Genomic DNA, 18021 nt, shown 5'->3' with positions numbered 1-18021 from the left:
TCTCCTAGAATCTGTCCTTGGGATGCTGTTTTTCTTTCCAGAAAAACCTGATGCAGAGGCAGGTAAGGCAGAACCTGCCAGTTCAGCTAAAGGGGCCACCCGGTTTGATCTGGGCCACACAGACTGATTTTTTTCCCCCCGGTTCCTGGCATAAAAGCTGGAATCTCTGGAGAGCCTGGACCTGAATGCTGGAGCTCAGCAGGTAGGAGCAGAGTCCAGGAGATGCCACTGTGCTGGGAGCACTCGGAGCTCCGGGTTAATCTGGGCTCTAAAGGATGGGGGGTGTCAGGGGTGGCACCTGCAGGGGTAATGTGACTTCCTGACCCTTGGAATGAGCTTCCCAAGGCAAAGGGATGCCTCCAGCAGAACAGGGAGGCTCTGCAATGGAACATAGCCCAGAAACTCTTCCAGCCGGGCAGCCCCCAAAGCCCCGTGGCTTGGCGCCTGGCTTTGGGCAGGGCTCTCGGCTCCCTCCTTCCTCCCGTCCCTCCTCTCTGCCTGAGGCAGGAGCCGCAGGGGCTGCGGGAGCAGGGGCTGCAGCCTCGCTGCTGCCTGCGCGGAGCCAGCGGCTGCGGCGGAGCTGTAAGCAGGGTACGTGGGGAATTCTGCTGGGGGTGCCTTCGCCCGGGGCTGGGCTGCTCCTGCCTCCCTGCCGCGGCTGGGAGCTGGGGGAAAACCGCGGGAGCTCGGCTAGCAACAGGTCTGTGTGTGTCTGAGAGAGAGCTGGAATGCTGCTTCCACCGCTGGAGGTGCCCTGATGGACTGGGGGGCAGAGCACTGCCTGCCCGGGGATCCCGGTGATGCCAGGGACCTGCCGGCTGGAAACAGCCCTCCTTGGGCTGCCCGGGGTGGGCAGGAGCAGTCTGGGCACTGGAGGGGACGGGGGTGGCAGCAGGTGCCCCAGAGCTTCTGCCTTTGGGGTTCCAGTCCCCGTGCTCCTGGGCTGAAAGCTGGACACCCTGCAGAGCTCCAGGATTGGGAAAAGAAGAGCCTGGGGCTGTTTGTTTTGTTTTGTTTTTTCTCAGTGGTTAAGACAAGTTCACATCATTTTATTTCGCTCTTCTATCAGTAGGAGGTACCTCCAGTAGCAGCAAAGTGTCTGGAGCTTGAAGTAGCTCATGTTAGCCTGTAAATCTGAACCATGCCAGGGGCTGCAAAGTCTAAAATGCAGTGAGATCTGTTTGGGGTGTTTTGCTGGGGAAAGGGGTGTAAAAAAGTGTAACTCCGAGCATTTCCTGAGGCTGGCAGCTAAGATGGGACCTCATCCCTAAAGGATGGATCTGTGCTGCTGGGTTTTTTTTGCCAAAAGAGAATCCTAGCAAGGAAAACTTACTTTCAGTCCTTGCTGTTTGGATTGCTGTGGATTGCAGCTGTCATTTACTGAGCAGAATTGGCTTCAACTGGAGTCAAACCAGGAGGTTTCCCAGGTAACCTCTCAGCGTGTCAAATTCCTGACATCAATCAGAGGTACCTACCCGTGCTATCCAGGTAAGGCTTAGAATTTGGTGTTAATTAAAATCGAGTCACTGAGGCAGCAGCAAATGGAAATTCAAGAGCACTAAAAGGTTTCAAAGGATCCTCAGAGGAGGTCATAGGAAAAAAAAACCAAAAAAACCAACGAGTACCTAAAGTCCCTGTGTGGATGTGGATGGTGATGTAAAAGGAGTCAGAAGGTAGGAAGGTACAGGGAGAGTTCAGCCCTTCCACAACCATCATCTTTCTGCAGAGGTGACACTGCATTTAAACCTCTGCTGTCACCCTCACAGCCAGTTCTTCCCCTATGCAGTTATTTAAGACTAAAGGCATTGCCTCTGGGCAAATCCAGCACTGGGCTGAGGAGGAGAGTTCAGGATCCAGCTCCATGGTGCTGCACAGGGAGCTCACCTGTCCTGCCCTTGGGCCAGGCAGGCTGCTCTGCCCAGTTCCTAGTGAGGCATAATCCAATATTCTGCATCCCAGGAGCTTGGGTGGGGTAAAGTGCTGTTTATTGGGACAGGCTGTAAGTCCTGATGCCCTGTGTGACCAGGTCATGGGCTGTCTGCTCCCATGCCTGTCTCACAGAGGGCCATGGCACTTCTGTGCCACAAGAGATGGAAATCAAACCATTCTGTGGCTCTTACTGGTGCAAAGAACCCCTGTGATGTGCGTTGGGATTGGTTTGGCTTTTCCTGGTCTTTCACTTGGCAGTGATTACAGGATCCTCTGTGCCCCCCATTTTGGGGGGGACATAAACTACCTGCTGGCAGAGCCGTCTCCTGTACCTGCTGAATGAGCCCACGCTGGCTGCTGGCCCCTCAAACACTTGTGTTGTTTGCCAATTCCATCCCCCACTGAGACTATCTCATGATTGTCCCACTTTTCAGGGCTTCTTTTTTACCACTTGCTCCCCAATTACTCTCCTCAGTTTCAGTGCCCCAAATGACAGGGCTGTCAGGGAGTGACTCATGAGCAGAGGCTGAGCTGAAAGGTGCAATTTAGGAGGCTCATGTCCCATCGGTGGGGAATTTAGTGCTGCCAAGAGCCTGGCAGGGATCACTGATTTAGCTCTTCCTATAGACCAAACCCCAGCACTCACTGCTGAACTGCTGGAGCCTCTCTCCAGGGAAAAAGCTGTGGCTTTTTTTTTTGTGGGGTCCCTGCCCAGTTTCCAGTGATGGATGGGAAACTGCTACTTGGAGGCTGGATCCCAGGAGAACTTGAGTAATTTCCTCCTGAAAGCTTTTAAAACAGGGACTTGCTTCCAAGGTAAGGCAGCTAAAATCTTGTTCCTTGCCAGGCTTCTCAATATAGTGGTGGCATAAGTGTGCCTGGGTGTGGAAATCTTACTTTAACCTGATTTCAGGGAGCAGTTGGCTGAGATTTTAGTTAAGATTTAAAACAGCCTGTGACACATCAAATAAAAAAATTTATTTAGAAGCTTAAAGGTTGACTGAGCACGAAGTAAAGGAAAAAAAAAAGGATTATAATGACAAAGAATAGGTAAGCAGCCTCGGCTCTAATGAAGCAGGGTGGAAATTATATATAAATATATATATATAAAAATAAATTCAGAGCCATTACCAGCTTGCTGTGAATGCCTCACCTGCCATTTGCATCTCCTGATTTACAGTTACAATTTGGCTTTGGAGTGAAATGTTTTCTATTCCCAGCTCAAGTGGATGAGTAATCTGCAACTAAGTCTGGTGTTTATTACAGTCATCCTGCTGATAGCCTTGTTCTCCATCATTTCAAGTTTGAGATCTTTTAAAAAGAAATACCTATTTTAAAAAGAAATACCTAAAAACTATTTCCTTTGGCCCCAGCTCAGACTATGCAGATAAATGACTCTGAGGGGAAGGTAAGCAGTTTAAGCTCAGTGAGAGAAGATGTGAGTGCAGCTCCGAGATTGGCACACCTGCCTGGGATTGCCCATTTCAAAATGAGAAATTTGCTTCTCAAGGTGCACTTGCTTTTCTTTATGAAAGTAAATGTCAGTAAGAAAGAATGATTTGATTGCAACTGGCTATTTTTAGGGTGTGTTTTCTTCCACAGCTCCTTTCTCCCAGCTGAAAACCTACTGGGATATTCGGGCTTATTTGGAGATGAACCCCCCTGAGGTATGTCATATAAAATATCATGGGAATATTGATGGATGAAGAAGTTAAATACTTGAAGAGTAAGTTCTATTACCTTAATTCACAAATATCCCCCAAGTCCCCAGCTCCAGCCCTGCATGGCCCAGACCAAACACCTCCTGCACCATTCCCTGTGGAACTGGGAATGGGGGGTTTGGGGTGGCTGCAGCTCCCCCTTGCTCTGAAAGAGAAGCCAAGATGAGCCCAAATTCCCATGAGCTGTGCACAGGGTCCCTGTGGAACAGCATTTCAGTTTTTTAGTCAGTGGTTCCCTTCCTGGTTCTCTGAGGCAGAGGATGATCCATAAATTTCTCCCTAATTTCTCAGACACTCACAGATCAATGTCCTGTTTTTTTTGCCATCCTCCAGGGGCTATGCTTTGCCCCTGGGACTTTCTCACTTTTCAGCAGGGATCATTTTCCAAGGTGGGAAACCTTGGGAACTGGGAACCCTGGGAAGTCTCTGTTGTTGTGCCATTACTGAGCTCAGGACAAGGGAAGAACGAATTTTTCAGCCCTTCCCACATGGAATGTTCTTGATGTACAGCTACATGCTCTTGCTGTTCCTCCCATCTCTGAAGTTGGCTTGTTTTTGTTCCAGCCTTAGAGGATTCTGTGAGGATATTTTACACAAGACAAATGAAGACATCAAGATGACAAACCCAGCGGGTTGTGCACAGGGGTGAGGCAGTGGTGGCTGCTCCGGGGGATTTCTTCCACATGCTCAACATAAAAATGATGGCATCACTTCATAATGGCTTGGAACTGCTGCTCTAACCATGGAAAATGGAATTTCTCCACCCAGAGGTACAGGATTGTCCTGGTCAGGCTGTGAGATGTTACAGTGTGTATTTGTCTATGGAGGCTGTGTCTGGGATTCCAGCAGGGAAGGAGCCTCCTGTGTTTGGGAGCCCAGTGTGGGTTGGGAGCCTCCCTCCCACTTTATTCCTTTGCAGATTTTCTCTGGTGTATTAAATGAAGGAGGGAGGCCTTGCTCTTATCGAGTTACCACATGGAAGCAAATTACTGTTATTTATCATCTTACAACAATTAGGTATTGCATAATTTTTCCCCTTTTTTTAGATGATTTATGTTTCTGTCCTCTGTGCCTCTCTCAATTATTTATCACTGCTGGTTTTAGCAGGCAAGGCCCCTGTGAAAACACAAGGCACTGGCTTAATTTCTCCTTCCAGCCAATCCTCCTCCCCCTCAGCTTCAGGATAATAGAAATCTGTGGAGCTTTTCCATTTCCTGTCATCTGCAGCGTTTGCACAGCCACTTCCCTATGCCTGCCACAGCCAAAATTTCATTAGTGCAACTGGGATGAGACTCAGCTCCAGTTTTGCCTCAAGGCTGTTTACAACTTCTTGTTTACCAGCTATGGACAAAAACTATTCCAGAGATCATTAGTGGAGAGATTAGAAGCTGCTGCCTCACAACACGGTGTCAGAAACAGAGAGAAAACACAAAATATGTGACCAAAATAACCATTATTCCTCCTGCTTTTAGTGTGATAAGGGACAGCCTTGTCATGGCATGACCAAGAACTTCTGCCTCAGATCATCAGAGACCCCTGGAAAAGCCAAACTCCAGCAGGTAAGGAAGGAAAGGCACCTCTGGGGACAGCACAGGGACAGCTGGGCATGGGGACTGGGAATGTGGTGGGAGCCAAAAGCCACCTTCCCCTGGCCAAAGCATCTCCCTAAAGCAACTCCTCTGGGAAGCAAAAGATTATGGCAGAAAATTAGTGGGTAATAAGAATTGTTATGTGGGGAAGAGCAGCAAAGGGAGCAACAGGAATGCTGGTTTTTAATGGAGTGAGAGAGCATCTCTTGGGATTTGTAAAGCCCAGGTCTGGGATTAAAGGAGCAGTGTGAACTTGTGTTGTCAAATATCTGTGTTGGCTTTCTGTCAGAGTTCCCCACCCTGAGTCCAGGTTGGGGTGCAAGAGCACTGGTGCTGCTTCCTTGAGGGATCAGGAAAACGGGCACTGAAGCACTTCTGACACGGCTGACTCTGAGCTCTGGCTGGGGAAAGCATTTGGCACATCAGACACCTCAATAAGAGTACCTCCAATGATTTTGAAAGCATGTTGAGTAAAAACTAATCAAGATAAATAAGCCTTTTTTTGCAAGGACAGCCCCACAGAATGTACAACTGTTCCTTCACTCATTCAAACCTACAAGCAGCCGGGTTTTGGTGAGGGACTCCAGATTTTTGTCTCCCTGCCTGGCTGTGCAGGCATTTAATAAGTCTGTAAAAATACAGACCCATTAAAACACTGCACTGCTGCTGGTTTCTGAACAGGCACAAGAGACCAGAACATGATGGGTTTTTCACTGCTCTGCTTGTTCCAAACCTGAGGCACAGCAGAATAAATATTTTACTGCCCTTGCAGAGGCTTTGCTGAGCTTTCATACGAGCTCATCAGGATTCAGATAACTTGTGCCTACATTTAAATCCCATTTCTATCAAGGAATTTGAAGCATCTTGAAAGCACCTGCGCTCATACTTTAATTTCATGCCTGCTGCCACCAATTAATTTTGCCCCCTGCTTCTTTAGGCACCCTCATCTGGGAGACAAAATATCTGTGGAAAAGAGTTTGGAATGCTGCCTCCAAGTCAAGTTAGCTGCTTGGAAATGAACCCAGCTCTCTTGTAGCTCAGCATGCTTCAGACACAGCGTGGTCCTTCTTGATTGCAGCCTTGGAGTTATGTGGCTTGTGAGCAGGGAATTAAATCATCCAGCTGCACACAAAACCATCTCATGTCCATGAAATGGGGCTGGATTTGGATACTTGCAGGCAGAAGGCTTGTGCCTGTTCAGAAAGCTTTAATCCCTGTTTTTCAGGGCTGGAGTTAGTGACTTCTAAGTGATTGCTGCTCAGCCACCTCTCTGCTGCCAGGGTGCAAGTGAGCCTTGTGCTTATTTCGGCACAGAGTGCACCCAAAACAGATAAAAAGGCAATAATAATAATAACAATAATAATAATAATAATAATAATAATAGCACATTCTTTCAGATCAATTGCAAGCAGACTAAACTGACCTCTTTACAAATACCTTTCAGGGCACGTTGGAACACAAGGAGGAGAATGGACTCCAACTCTTCGTTGGATTGGCCTCACTTGGATTTGCTGAATTACAACGGGACGTACAAGTACCTTTACCTGGAAGGAAATGTCTCCTACGTGGACTTCTACCTCCACCAGCCTTGGGTGGCTGCTGTCTTCATCACCTCCTACCTGCTCATCTTCCTCCTCTGCATGGTGGGCAACGGGGGGGTTTGTTTCATCATCCTGTGGAGCAGGCACATGCGCACGGTCACCAACCTGTTCATCCTGAACCTGGCCGTCAGTGACTTGCTGGTGGGGCTCTTCTGCATGCCCACCACCCTCCTGGACAACATCATTGCAGGTGGGCTGGGTAACTGTGGGGTGGGGAGAGCCAGGGGAATGTGTCCAGGGGGCTCTGTGGGCGTTCTGAGTCAGTGGAAGGTGTCCCTGCCCACGGCACGGTGCTCCTGGCCATGGCTAAAACTCCATGATCTTCCCTTCCATCCAAACCACTCCACGAGTCTATAGTTCTACTCAGGAAATGGAGGATGGCAGCAAATTATTTTAGGCAGAGTCCTGCAGTGAGATGGCAGCAATTCCAAAATGCCTGTTTGCTTCCAGGGTGGCCCTTTGGGAGCCTGGTGTGCAAGATGAGCGGGATGGTCCAAGGCATCTCTGTTTCTGCCTCTGTCTTCACTCTGGTTGCTATTGCCGTGGACAGGTAAGATGCTGCAGAGTCTGTAACCATCAGTGTCATCTCCTCTGGCCCCCTGACCACCCTGAGCCCAGTCATTAACCCTCCCAACACCACAACAAATCAGATGCATTTTGCTCCTAAGCAAAATAAAATCTGGGCAGGTCTCAAGAGCAATCTGCTCCTCCACCGGTGTCTCTTAAAGGTGGTGGAACCGGGCTATCCCAGCCTGCCAGGAATTGGTTTGTTCCTCAGCCGTGAAGCTGGATAGCAGAGGTGTTCATACCTGCACAGGCTGCAACTGATAGGGAGGATGAAAACCAGGCAGTTTAAAATGTGTGTGCGTCCTGGCCTGGGATACGAAGCATTCCTCAAACGGCTTCTCCGGTGCCCTTGCCGCAGGTTCCGGTGCATCGTGCACCCCTTCAAGCCGAAGCTGACCGTCGCCGCCGCCGTGGCCACCATCGCGGCCATCTGGGTGCTGGCCGTGGCCATCATGTGTCCCTCGGCGGCGCTGCTGCGGGTGCGGCAGGAGAAGCGCTTCCGCCTGCTCCTGGGAGCGGGCAACGCCACCCGCCCCGTCTTCTGGTGCCGGGAGGAGTGGCCCGAGCCGGCCATGAGGAAGGTCTACACCACGGTGCTCTTTGCCAACATCTACCTGGCTCCGCTGTCGCTCATCGTGCTCATGTACGCCAGGATCGGCGTTTCCCTGTGCCACGGCGCCGTGCCAGGAGCGGGGAAGCGCGGCCGGGAGCAGCGGCGCGGCGCCTGGAAGAGGAAGCGCAAAGCCATCCAGATGCTGGTCCTTGTCACCTTGCTCTTCGCCCTGTCCTGGCTTCCCCTGTGGACCCTGATGCTGCTGTCGGACTACGCCAGCCTGTCCGACGTGCAGCTGCAGCTGATCAACATCTACATCTACCCCCTGGCTCACTGGCTGGCTTTCTCCAACAGCAGCGTCAACCCCATCATCTACGGCTTCTGCAACGAGAGCTTCCGCCGCGGCTTCCAGGCCGCGCTCCGGCTCCAGCTCTGCGCCAGGCCCGCCGCTTCCCCGCCAGCCCCGGGCAATGCCGCCCTGCCCGCCGGCCCCTGCCCGCCGGCCCGGACACATCAGGGAGGAAACTGGGTGAATAAGCAGCAGGATTTGCTCATGGAAGAGCTCAAAGGCAATGAGGAGTGAAGGGCGCTGTGATTCTGGGAATCTCTCTGTTCTCCCTGGAACAGGGCTGCTTGAACCATGTTTGTGGTCGCGTTTCATTCCTGTGAGGAATCCCTTATCCTGTAACTCTCATGGACTGAAATACTGCAGACCCAGTCTGGCACCCATCAGCCCCTGGATTTTCTTGCGGTCCTGCTTCTTGCCAGACATGGTGAAAGCCAGCTGAGTCCTGCTCAAATGACAAAATTTGGTGTTTTCCATCACGTTCCATTTATTCCCCTTGGTTGCTGTTCTTTCTGTCACATCCATTAGTATCGCAGCTAGAGAAACAAGTGGTAATGGAAATTTGGGAAATAAAGGATAAAAAAATTGGGTTCGGCAGTGTGTTTTTTGGGGGACTTGATTTGATGTGCCGGGGGGTAGGAGTCACACAAACAGACTGAAATTTAAATATGAGCACAACAGAAAACATGCAGCAGGGACAAGAGTGACAGTGGAGCAATGGCGAGGAATGGGATTTGTGCAAGGACCAGCACAGGATCACAGAGCACTAAGGCTTATTCTCTGAGGCCCTACAGGAGCCAAATCCCAGGTAAAGCCATTCCCCAGGGCAGTCCTTCCTCAGATAAATAGGAGTGACTTCCACATTATGACATTCCCTATTGCTCACTGGCTCAAAATCATCATTCTCTTCACTATACATGATCTAAATTTTATCCTCAAACCTTTACCTCCGTGTGCACTACTGATTACCTCAAAATGTTCGTGTTCTGCACTACAGCCTACCTTAAATTTACTCCAAATTTTTTTCCCTGTTTGTCCACTGCTTGTTAAGTCATTTTCTCCTCAGAATGTCCATTGGCCCTAGGGAACAACTCAGACTTTATGGAGGAACAGTTCTCCCTCATTTTAGGAGGAACATTTCTCCCACAAGCACACACCTTTCACTCCATATCCAGTTGAGGAAACACCGAATCAGGGCTTGTCTCGGCCACAAAAGAGAAGAAAAAGGGGGTTTTGCTGGCATTTGGGACACGGGCTCTGTCCCCCTCATACGACCCGGGCGTTCGGCCGCGGGAGGCGGGAACGGGAGAGGGCGTGGCGGGAGCGAGGCTCGCCTCCCGCTGTCCAATCAGCGCTGCGATCGCCTCACGGCGCCAGCCAATCCCGAGCCGGCCTGAGGTATTTAACAGCCGGCGCCTAAAGCGGGCTGTCGAATTTTCGGGTTTGGCGCTGCTCCTGCCTGCTTCGCTGAGGTAAAAATACACTTTAATGTATCTATTTGTGATGTATGGAAATTGGAGTGATGTTTCAGTGTGGGATGTGCTGCGGGGCAGGTACTCGGTGACCCCAAGTAAAGCCATGGCAAGGATGAGAATCTCTGATCTCTGAGTTTGCCTTGGCATCCCTGAGCCTCTCGCTGTGTAGGTTATGAGGGGAAAATTTTCCAAATCGGTTGTTTACTGATATTTTTCTTGTTGAAGTAATGCATTTTGCTCATTTTGTGTCATTTAAGCTCTAGGTGGCATTTCCTGTGGGGCTGGTGGTGTGCTGAGGGTTGCTGCTGATGCTGCGAGAGGCAATTGCCCTGCAAAGCTCTTCTATGAAACATAACTATATGAAATAATGGAGTTCCTATGATAAGAACAGGACTTAGGCTCCCGAAAGAGAACTGGGGTGTGTTGGGCAGGGACTGGGAAGCACACAGTTTTTTTTCTACGTTAATTTCTCCAGCCATTGATTTCTGTCTGTTTGCAGCAGTAACTTCATCAACTAGAGCTGCATCACAGATGATATCCAAGCTCTTCTTTAGGACTGAGAGCACAACAGGGACCAGAGCCCAGGTTCATGTGTGTTGGAACAATGCCAGGAAAACATAAATCTCTCAGAAAATAGCATAACACAGTGCATTATAAATGTCTTTATTTCAGCCAAGTGCCTGCCACTATAGTGGGTGAATGTGCAGCTGTACTTACTGAGGTAACACACAGGTGATGCAGTGGCACTCCTGGATTAATGTGAATTGTTGCCAGGTGTTTTCCATTAGGTTCAGTTGCAGTGGAGCTGTACAGAACAGCCAGAGCCCTGAAGCACAAGAAGCTGTGCCATCCATTGTGAGTGTTGTCTAATGACTGTCCTGAGGTCCCTGAGCTAATGCTGTGCTGTCCCTGAGTCAGCTCATTCTCGTTTAAACTCTTGAAAAGTGCTGGAAGTGCACATGGGAGTATAGAACACATGTGGGGAAGCTTTAGGCGTGTGCAGCTTCTGAAATAGACAGACATTTCTGAACTACATGAACTGCACAGCCCCTCCTGCTGTGTCTTTTCCTCTCTGGGAAGAGGAAAGCCCACTTGACTTTGCCATGCAGGGCTGCCTGAGGCTCTGAATTGCAATCCCCAGAGCATCCTCAGGCTCCTGGTTGTCACAGGATGAGTGGCAGCTCCAGGCAAGCCCTGCCTTAGCCTCAGATTTTTGTCAATAGTTAAAATTTAGGAAATCACTCTGGCCCAGAAATTCTAAGGATGGCAGGTCAGGTCTGTTCACAAAATGAATTATTTATTAAGCAGAGAGGAGATAACAGACAAAATTTGACAAAAGAGTCATTTTACTTGTGTTGTTACCAGTCTGTGTAGAGCAGGATGTTCCCCACTCCTTGAGTCTCAAAGTCATAGGAAAGGTGAGATGAAAATCAGGATCAAAGGCAAGTTCTCGGAGTTAATTTTTCAGTTGCAGTGACTGGAGGAGTTCCACAGATGGGCCAGGGACTCCCTTCAGCTCCATTCCAGCCTCTTAGTCCAGGGCTCTCCTCCAGTGAATTTCAGCATTTGACATTTCCTGGCTCAACCTCTCAAGCGTTAGGCAATTCTACAAACTACCCCAAAAATATCCATGTACTATCCAATAGTGTGGTTGCCTTAGAAGTGTGATGTAACTCAAAGTGTTCCTGCCTTCTCCAGCCAGGAATTGCATCCCTTACCCTCAGGGGGTAGGGAGAGATGGACAAACCTTATCCTGAGGGGGTAGGGAGAGGTGCACAAAACTGCTTCCATGACTGCCCTGCTGTTTTCTGTTATTCTTGTTTCTGCAGAGAGGAAAAGCATCCCAGCTTGGCCGGTGTTTCCCTGCAGCCAGAAGAGCCCAGGGCTGAGGCTGCTGTGATCCCCTGGTGGTGTCACCTGCCCTGGCACAGTCACCACAGCTGCCCAGAGCCAGCAGATGCAGCTGAGGGAGCCAGGAGGATGCAGCTCTTGTTTCCAAGGAGGTGAGAGTGCAGGATGGGGAAGGGGTGTTTTCCAGGCAGGGAAGGAGAGGTGTCAGGGAGAATTCCAGCTGGCAGCAGCTGTGGCAGTGCTGGAGGGGCTGCAAGGCCATGGCTTGGTTCAGTGCTTCTCGCAGCCTGTGCAGGAGCTGCAATTCCAGAGGGACCTCACAGATGGCTCCTGCTGCTCCCCAAAGGAGCCCTTGTGCCTGCAGTGCCACTTCTGTCCTGTGGGAGCTGGAGTGAGGAGCAAAGGGATTGCAGCACCGGGCTGGAATGAAGTTCCTGTGGCACAGGCACTCCTCCCCAGCAGGCTGTGGGCTGTGGGGCACTGACAGGGTCCCCGTTGTGCAGGGAGCCAAAGGCTGCCCTGGAAATGCAGTCTGGGCCCGCTGTGGCTGCAGAAGGAGCTCTGGGGCCATTTCCATGCCCTGAGCTGACATGGCACCACTGGGCCTGGGGCTCAGGGGGATCCATTGCTGGTTCTGAGCTGGCACAAGGGGCACTGAACAGAGGGAGCTGGATGGGAAGGTTTGGGGCAATCTGGAAAGTTCCTGGAGCCCTAAGGATCATGGCAAGTGGAGCACTGACAACTCCAAATTAGGAATAATCAAAAGATGAACTGGTTCTCAACACACTCAACTGTCAAAATTGTTTTTCAGGATAAAGAAAGATTGAAATGAGGTTGGCAGGAAAGCCCCTATGAAGCAAAGCACAATGAAAATACCTGTGAGCAGGAACACTGAGGAGTTCCTGCTGCTCCTGCTGTCCTGGTCTTTCCCAGGCAGGTTTTGTATGGAATGGAAAGGCATTTTTCTTGCCTCTGCTGAGCTGCAGCCACATTCCCCTTGAAGACAGAATGTGGAGGGAGTGGCAGGCAGGAAGGTGCCTTTTAGAGCACCACAGCAGTTGCTGCAAAGGAAGGAAAAGGAAGCCAGTAGCCTGGAATTGGATGTGCCAGCCCCCTGCCAAGCACAGGGGCTGCTGCTTGGGGGTTTTCCTCCAAGTGTTTGTCCTGTGCTGTCTGTTCAGGGCTCATTCCTCACTGTTCCATCCAATAAAAAACCTGGAGAACGGCACTTCTATATTTAATATGGCTGCCACCTCTCCTTTTTTTTATTAAAAAACTCTCTAATAAGCAATGAGAACAAATATTTGACAGCCAGGAGCTTTTGCCTTGCACAGCAGACTTAATTTTCCTTTTCTTCTTTCCTTCAGGACAGGAAAAATCATTTATTTCGACCCATCTCTGGCAGAACCTTTGGTTTTGGTGGGACTGAGCAGCCAAAGGCCAGAGCCTCCAGCCCTGGTGGCCTGCCCTGGAGGAGAGCTGGTCCTGCCCAGGCTGTGGGGTAAGTCAGAGGGACACACTTCCCTCTTCCTGTCCTTGGGATTTGCTCACTGGGAAATGGCAGCACAGCTCTGCTGTTCACTGTGCTCTGGGTAAAGCTCCATTTGCCCTTGTGTTCAGGGATGTGCTTGTCTGGAACTGGGCATTCCAAGGAGAACACAAACAGGAGGTGTTGGGTGCCAGGGCTGTGTCCCCTCAGGCTGTGTTTCCCTCTGAGGACAGAGTCTCTGAGAAACCCATGCCAGCAGTTTTTACAGAGGGAAAATTATTAGCAGTTCCTTTTGATCCACTGGGAATTTTCTTTGGGATTAGCAACCAGAGAGTGTATCACTGGAGAGCATTTCTTTTGGCTTTGTCATTTAATTTATGGTTTAAATTAGTTTTGTGTGCTCCTGCAAGGGAAACTACGTGTCTTTACCTTGAAATGTGAGGTGGTTTTATTTGTTTAAGGCTTTTTTTTCCCCCCCACAGAATCAGGCCTTCCAGGAATAGTCTGTGTTGTTCTACACACTTTGCTTATGGGTCAGAGAAGGAAGTGAAATTACATTTTATTATCTTATATTTTCCCAGACATAAAGTGGGATGTTGTCCTGCCACTGCCCAAACCACTCCAGGCTCTTGGGAGTAGCTCAGAGCTGGCAGGGTTGCAATGGAATTTAAAATAACCTGAAGGAGTCAGTAGGGAACAGACAGGGAAAATTTTGGGGGTAAAACTTGAAATAACCTTTAGGGTAGGGAATGAACAATTTTGAGGTGAAAATGAGGCAATCTCTAGTGGACAGAGAGGGGAAGTATTGTGAGTAAAGCTTTAATTAATCTGTAAGGGGAAGAATGATCATTTTGAGGTGAAGTGGGGTAATCTATAATGAAGTAGCAGTATTTTCCAAAAGTAGGGGAAATTTCCAGAGCAATCCTGAGGTAGTGCACTGAGCAGAGAATGGATAATTTGAAGTAAACAGAGGCAATCAGGTGTGCACAGGTAGGAAAATTTTGTCAGTAAAATCTGAGGTAACCTCTAGGGGAGAGCAGGAACATTTTGAGGTCAGCTCAGGCAATCAGCAGTGTCCAGGTAGGGGAGTTTTTGGGTTTGATATCATTTCACCTGCCTGAATTCCTTGCAGCTCCCAGATGGAAAAACTTGGCATAACTTAGAGGGGACAGAGGTGACACTTTTGGCAGAAAACTTGTGCAATTTAGAGGGGACCCAACATGTGTTTGTGTAGGAAAATATGAGGGGATGTGGAGGGGAGAGAGGTGGCATTTCCAGGGAATAGCTGTGGGGAGAGAATGCACATTTGGGGGTCAAAATGAGGAAATCAGTAGTGTACAGAGAAGACAATTTGGGAGGGAAAACATGGGATAATCTTGAGGGTAGAGAAGGTTCAATTTATTGTAAAAAATGAGGTAATGAGTAACAAAGGGAAATTTATGGGGGAAAAGCTTGAGGTGCTTTCTGGGAAAGGTGATATAATCAGAAGTGGCATGCAGGGAATCATTTGGGAGTAAACTTGAGGTACTCTGTATTGGCAGAAAATGGAGATTTTGAGGGGAAAATGAGCTAATCAGAAGTGGACAGAGAGGGAATATTGTGGGGGCAAAACCTGGGGTAATCTCTTGGGGTGGGGGGAGAAATGAACATTTTGAGGTAAACTGAGGTAATAAATAGTGCAAATGTAGTGATATATTGGGGGGCTAAAACTTGAGATAATCTCCAGGGTAGAGAATCAATATTTTGAGGTAAAACTGAGGTAAATGAGTAGTGGCCAGGTAGGGAAAATCTTGGTGAAATTTGTGATAACCTCTAGCAGAGTAAATGAAAATGTTGAGTTAAGAGTTAGGTAATCAGTAGCAGATATTAGGGAAGTATTTGTGGCTAAAAACTGAGCAGATAAGGCATGGAAACATTTGGGATTAAATTTGAAGTCATGTAGGGGAGAGAATGAGATAATTAATAGTAACAGGTAGGAAAAATTTTGGATTCTGAGTCTGTAAAGAAAGAAAATTTTGAGGTGAACTGAGGTAATCAGTAGTGTACTGGTAAAGTGAAGTTTTGGCTTTAAAATTTGAGATGATCTGTAAGAAACAAAGAACATTTGGGTGAATAACCTGAAGTAATCTGTAAGGGACAGAATGAATATTTTAGGGATTAGATAGAGGTGTAACTAGTGGAGGGGTTTGGTGGTGAAATCCAATTCATCCATAGGGGACAAAATTAACAATTTGAGGGTCAAACTTGAGGTAATTTGTAATGGACTGAAGGAACATTTTGAGGTAAAAAGGAGGTTGTCAGTGATGAATGTGTCAGGATAATTTTGGGGTAAAACTTGAGCTGCTCTGTGAAGTACAATGAATATTTTGGGAGGAGAATGTCAGGCCATCTGTAGAGATTCCTGGGAACACATTACATTGTTTTGATAGAATTTGTAGCAGGTTTTGAAGCTTTTTATGACAACAGTGCATTTCTTCCCTTGGATTATTCACTCTGTAGGATTTGGGGTATATTGGGGTTTTAACTCCCTCGTGGCACCCCTGACACTGCTCAGGAGCTTTTAGGTAAAGCAATCAACCTGCTGGAAGTAGAGAAGCAGAACCCCAAACCTCCACGCTGTGGGTGGAGTCATGGAATCTAAACCAGCACAAACGGATGCTCCAAAATGAACCATGAGAGGACAGGACCCAATGAAGGTCACTGGCACTGTGGTGAGGCAAAAGGAACTGTGCCTCTAGGCCAGAATTCCACACTGAGGCTGGGATAGCCTCGCAGTGCCTCGTGGAGCGTTCCCATGCAGAGCTGCTGCTTTACACCAGCTGTGTCAGGAACCAGCAAGGGTTCTGAGGAAGCTCAGCAGGATCAGGACATGTCCATATTTCATAGAATTTGCTATTTATAACCTTCTTGACACTATTTTGTGTACTAAGTATTTACACTGAGGGCAGGCGACTCTTCCTTTTGCCAAGATCAAATCAGGAGATGGAATTAGATGCTGTGTCATATGGATATTGAAGCTGCTCCACTGCTGATCTTATTCTTTAAAAAAAGGTTTTTTATCACAGGTCTCTCTTGTCTCTCAGTGGCCATCGGGGTTTCATGTGCAATTGCTGCTCCCCTGTAAGAAGTGCCCAGGATGGAGCCATTTAAAGCTGTGAGGGGATCTGGCCCCAAAGATCCAATTCTGGCAACATCCTGGGGCCCTGTGGGTCCCTGGGGGAAATAAGGGTGGCACTGGCCAGCAGCAGAGGCTTCAGGCGTGACAATAAAACAAACCTGGGACATCCCGAGGCTTTCCCTGCCTTCACTCACGTGGCAGCGTTTGGTTTTGGCATTTCTGTTTCCTCTTTTTTTAGCCATTTCCATCCCAGGCAGGACCTTCCCCGACTGGAAATAAAGATTAAATATTTTAACGGGATTTTGAAAAACAGAAGTTTTGCCATTGGGAGAGTGTGATATGTGGGGAAATTGAGGGAGAGGAAGGAGGGGATCAGATCTCACTTGGCAGCTGTCAGATGAGCTGCACCTTATTGGTGGCAGGGAAAAAGCCGCTGTTTGAAACTCCCTAAGTTCCAATGGCACGAAGGGCAGGAACTGCTGAAGGCAGAGCTGGGACCGGCCCGTGCTTGGACCCACGGCGCCGTCAGTGGCACCTCCTAGGCCAGGTGCGCTCGTGGGGCCGCCCGAGGACGGGCACAGGGAGGGACAGACCGGCGGCCGCTCTGGCTTCCGGGACACCGGGGGCACGCGGAAAACACCGCTGCCGCCGTTCTCGGGGGCCCCGCAGAGCCCCGGCAGGGCCACGGCTCCCCGCCTGCGGGCCGGTTCCGTGCCCGGATCCCCGGCGGTGCCGGCCCCGCTCACGCACCGCGCTCCGTGTCCGCCAGAGGGCGCCCTGCCGGGTCCCGGCCCCGCACGGCGGCTCCGCGCCCGCACCGGGGAACGGCCGCGATCCCGCAGGCGGCAGCGCCCTCCCGCTGCCATCCCGGGCCCGATCCCGCTTCGATCTCCCGACGGGGGAGAGGCAACACAGCCCGGGAACTCCCCGGCAGGACCCGAACGCCCCATCCCGGCTCCGGCTGTGGGCTCCATCGCCCGCTTTCGGTTATCCTCGTCCCGGCATCGTAGCAGGAGGGAGCATCGAGTCCAGGCTGGGCTTTGCCCAGTCCTCACCCCTGTCTCAATCCGGCCGACACCCGCAGCAGTCCCGCCGGGGCAGGGGCAGCACCGCCCCGCGAGCGGGCAGCGGCAGGACTCGGTCTCACAGCCCCGTCCCCAGTGGCGGCCCCGCCGCAGCGCTCCGGGCTCCCCGACACAGGCGGCTGGGGCTCACACAGCGCCGAGCGAGGGTCCCGGGACAGCGGCACGGGGGCCGCGGTGGCACGGAGGGGCGGTGCCACGGAGTGCGGGACGGGGCCACGGAGCGCGGGCACGGGGCGCTGCGGCGGGGCCGCTACGGCGACCAGGGTGGGGGGCAGAGAGCCGCAAGAGTGAGCCGGGAGGTCCCGGGCAGTGCCGGCTCTCCCCCGTCGGGAGGATCGAAGCGACACCGGGCCCGGGGCCGGTATCGGGCCCGGGACGGCCGCGGGCGGGCGCTGCCGGGTGCGGGCCCGGAGCCGCCGTGCGGGGCCGGGACCCGGCAGGGCGCCCTCTGGCGGACACGGAGCGCGGAGCGAGCGCGGCGCCCCCGCGTGGCTGCGAGACAGCGCTGCGGGGGCGGGGCCACAGATGGGCGGGGTTACGGAGCGCGTGCCAAGGGGGCGGGGCCGGCACAGGTGTGAGGGGCGGGGCCACAGGGCGCGTGCGCAGCTCGGGACGCCAGAGCGCGTGCGCAGCTCGGGACAGCGAAGCGCGTGCGCAGCCCGAGACATCAGAGCGCGTGCGCAGCTCGCGGCCGCCA

The 18021-nt window shown here is 50.9% G+C and overlaps 1 protein-coding gene across 1 annotated transcript; it reads left to right on the top strand.

The window, feature by feature from the left end:
- Positions 1-92: 92 nt before the first annotated feature.
- Positions 93-8896, top strand: NPFFR2 (neuropeptide FF receptor 2). Its single transcript, XM_059843586.1, has 5 exons — positions 93-4420; positions 5123-5209; positions 6684-7030; positions 7291-7390; positions 7766-8896. The coding sequence occupies exons 3-5, from the start codon at positions 6709-6711 to the stop codon at positions 8541-8543; spliced, it is 1200 nt and encodes a 399-aa protein (XP_059699569.1). The 5' UTR covers positions 93-4420; positions 5123-5209; positions 6684-6708; the 3' UTR covers positions 8544-8896.
- The last annotated feature ends 9125 nt before the right edge of the window (positions 8897-18021 follow it).

Source organism: Haemorhous mexicanus, chromosome 4 (assembly GCF_027477595.1).
Source record: "Haemorhous mexicanus isolate bHaeMex1 chromosome 4, bHaeMex1.pri, whole genome shotgun sequence".
In the NCBI taxonomy this organism is placed as follows: Eukaryota; Metazoa; Chordata; class Aves; order Passeriformes; family Fringillidae; genus Haemorhous; species Haemorhous mexicanus.
This window is presented reverse-complemented; position numbering and strand designations above follow the sequence as displayed.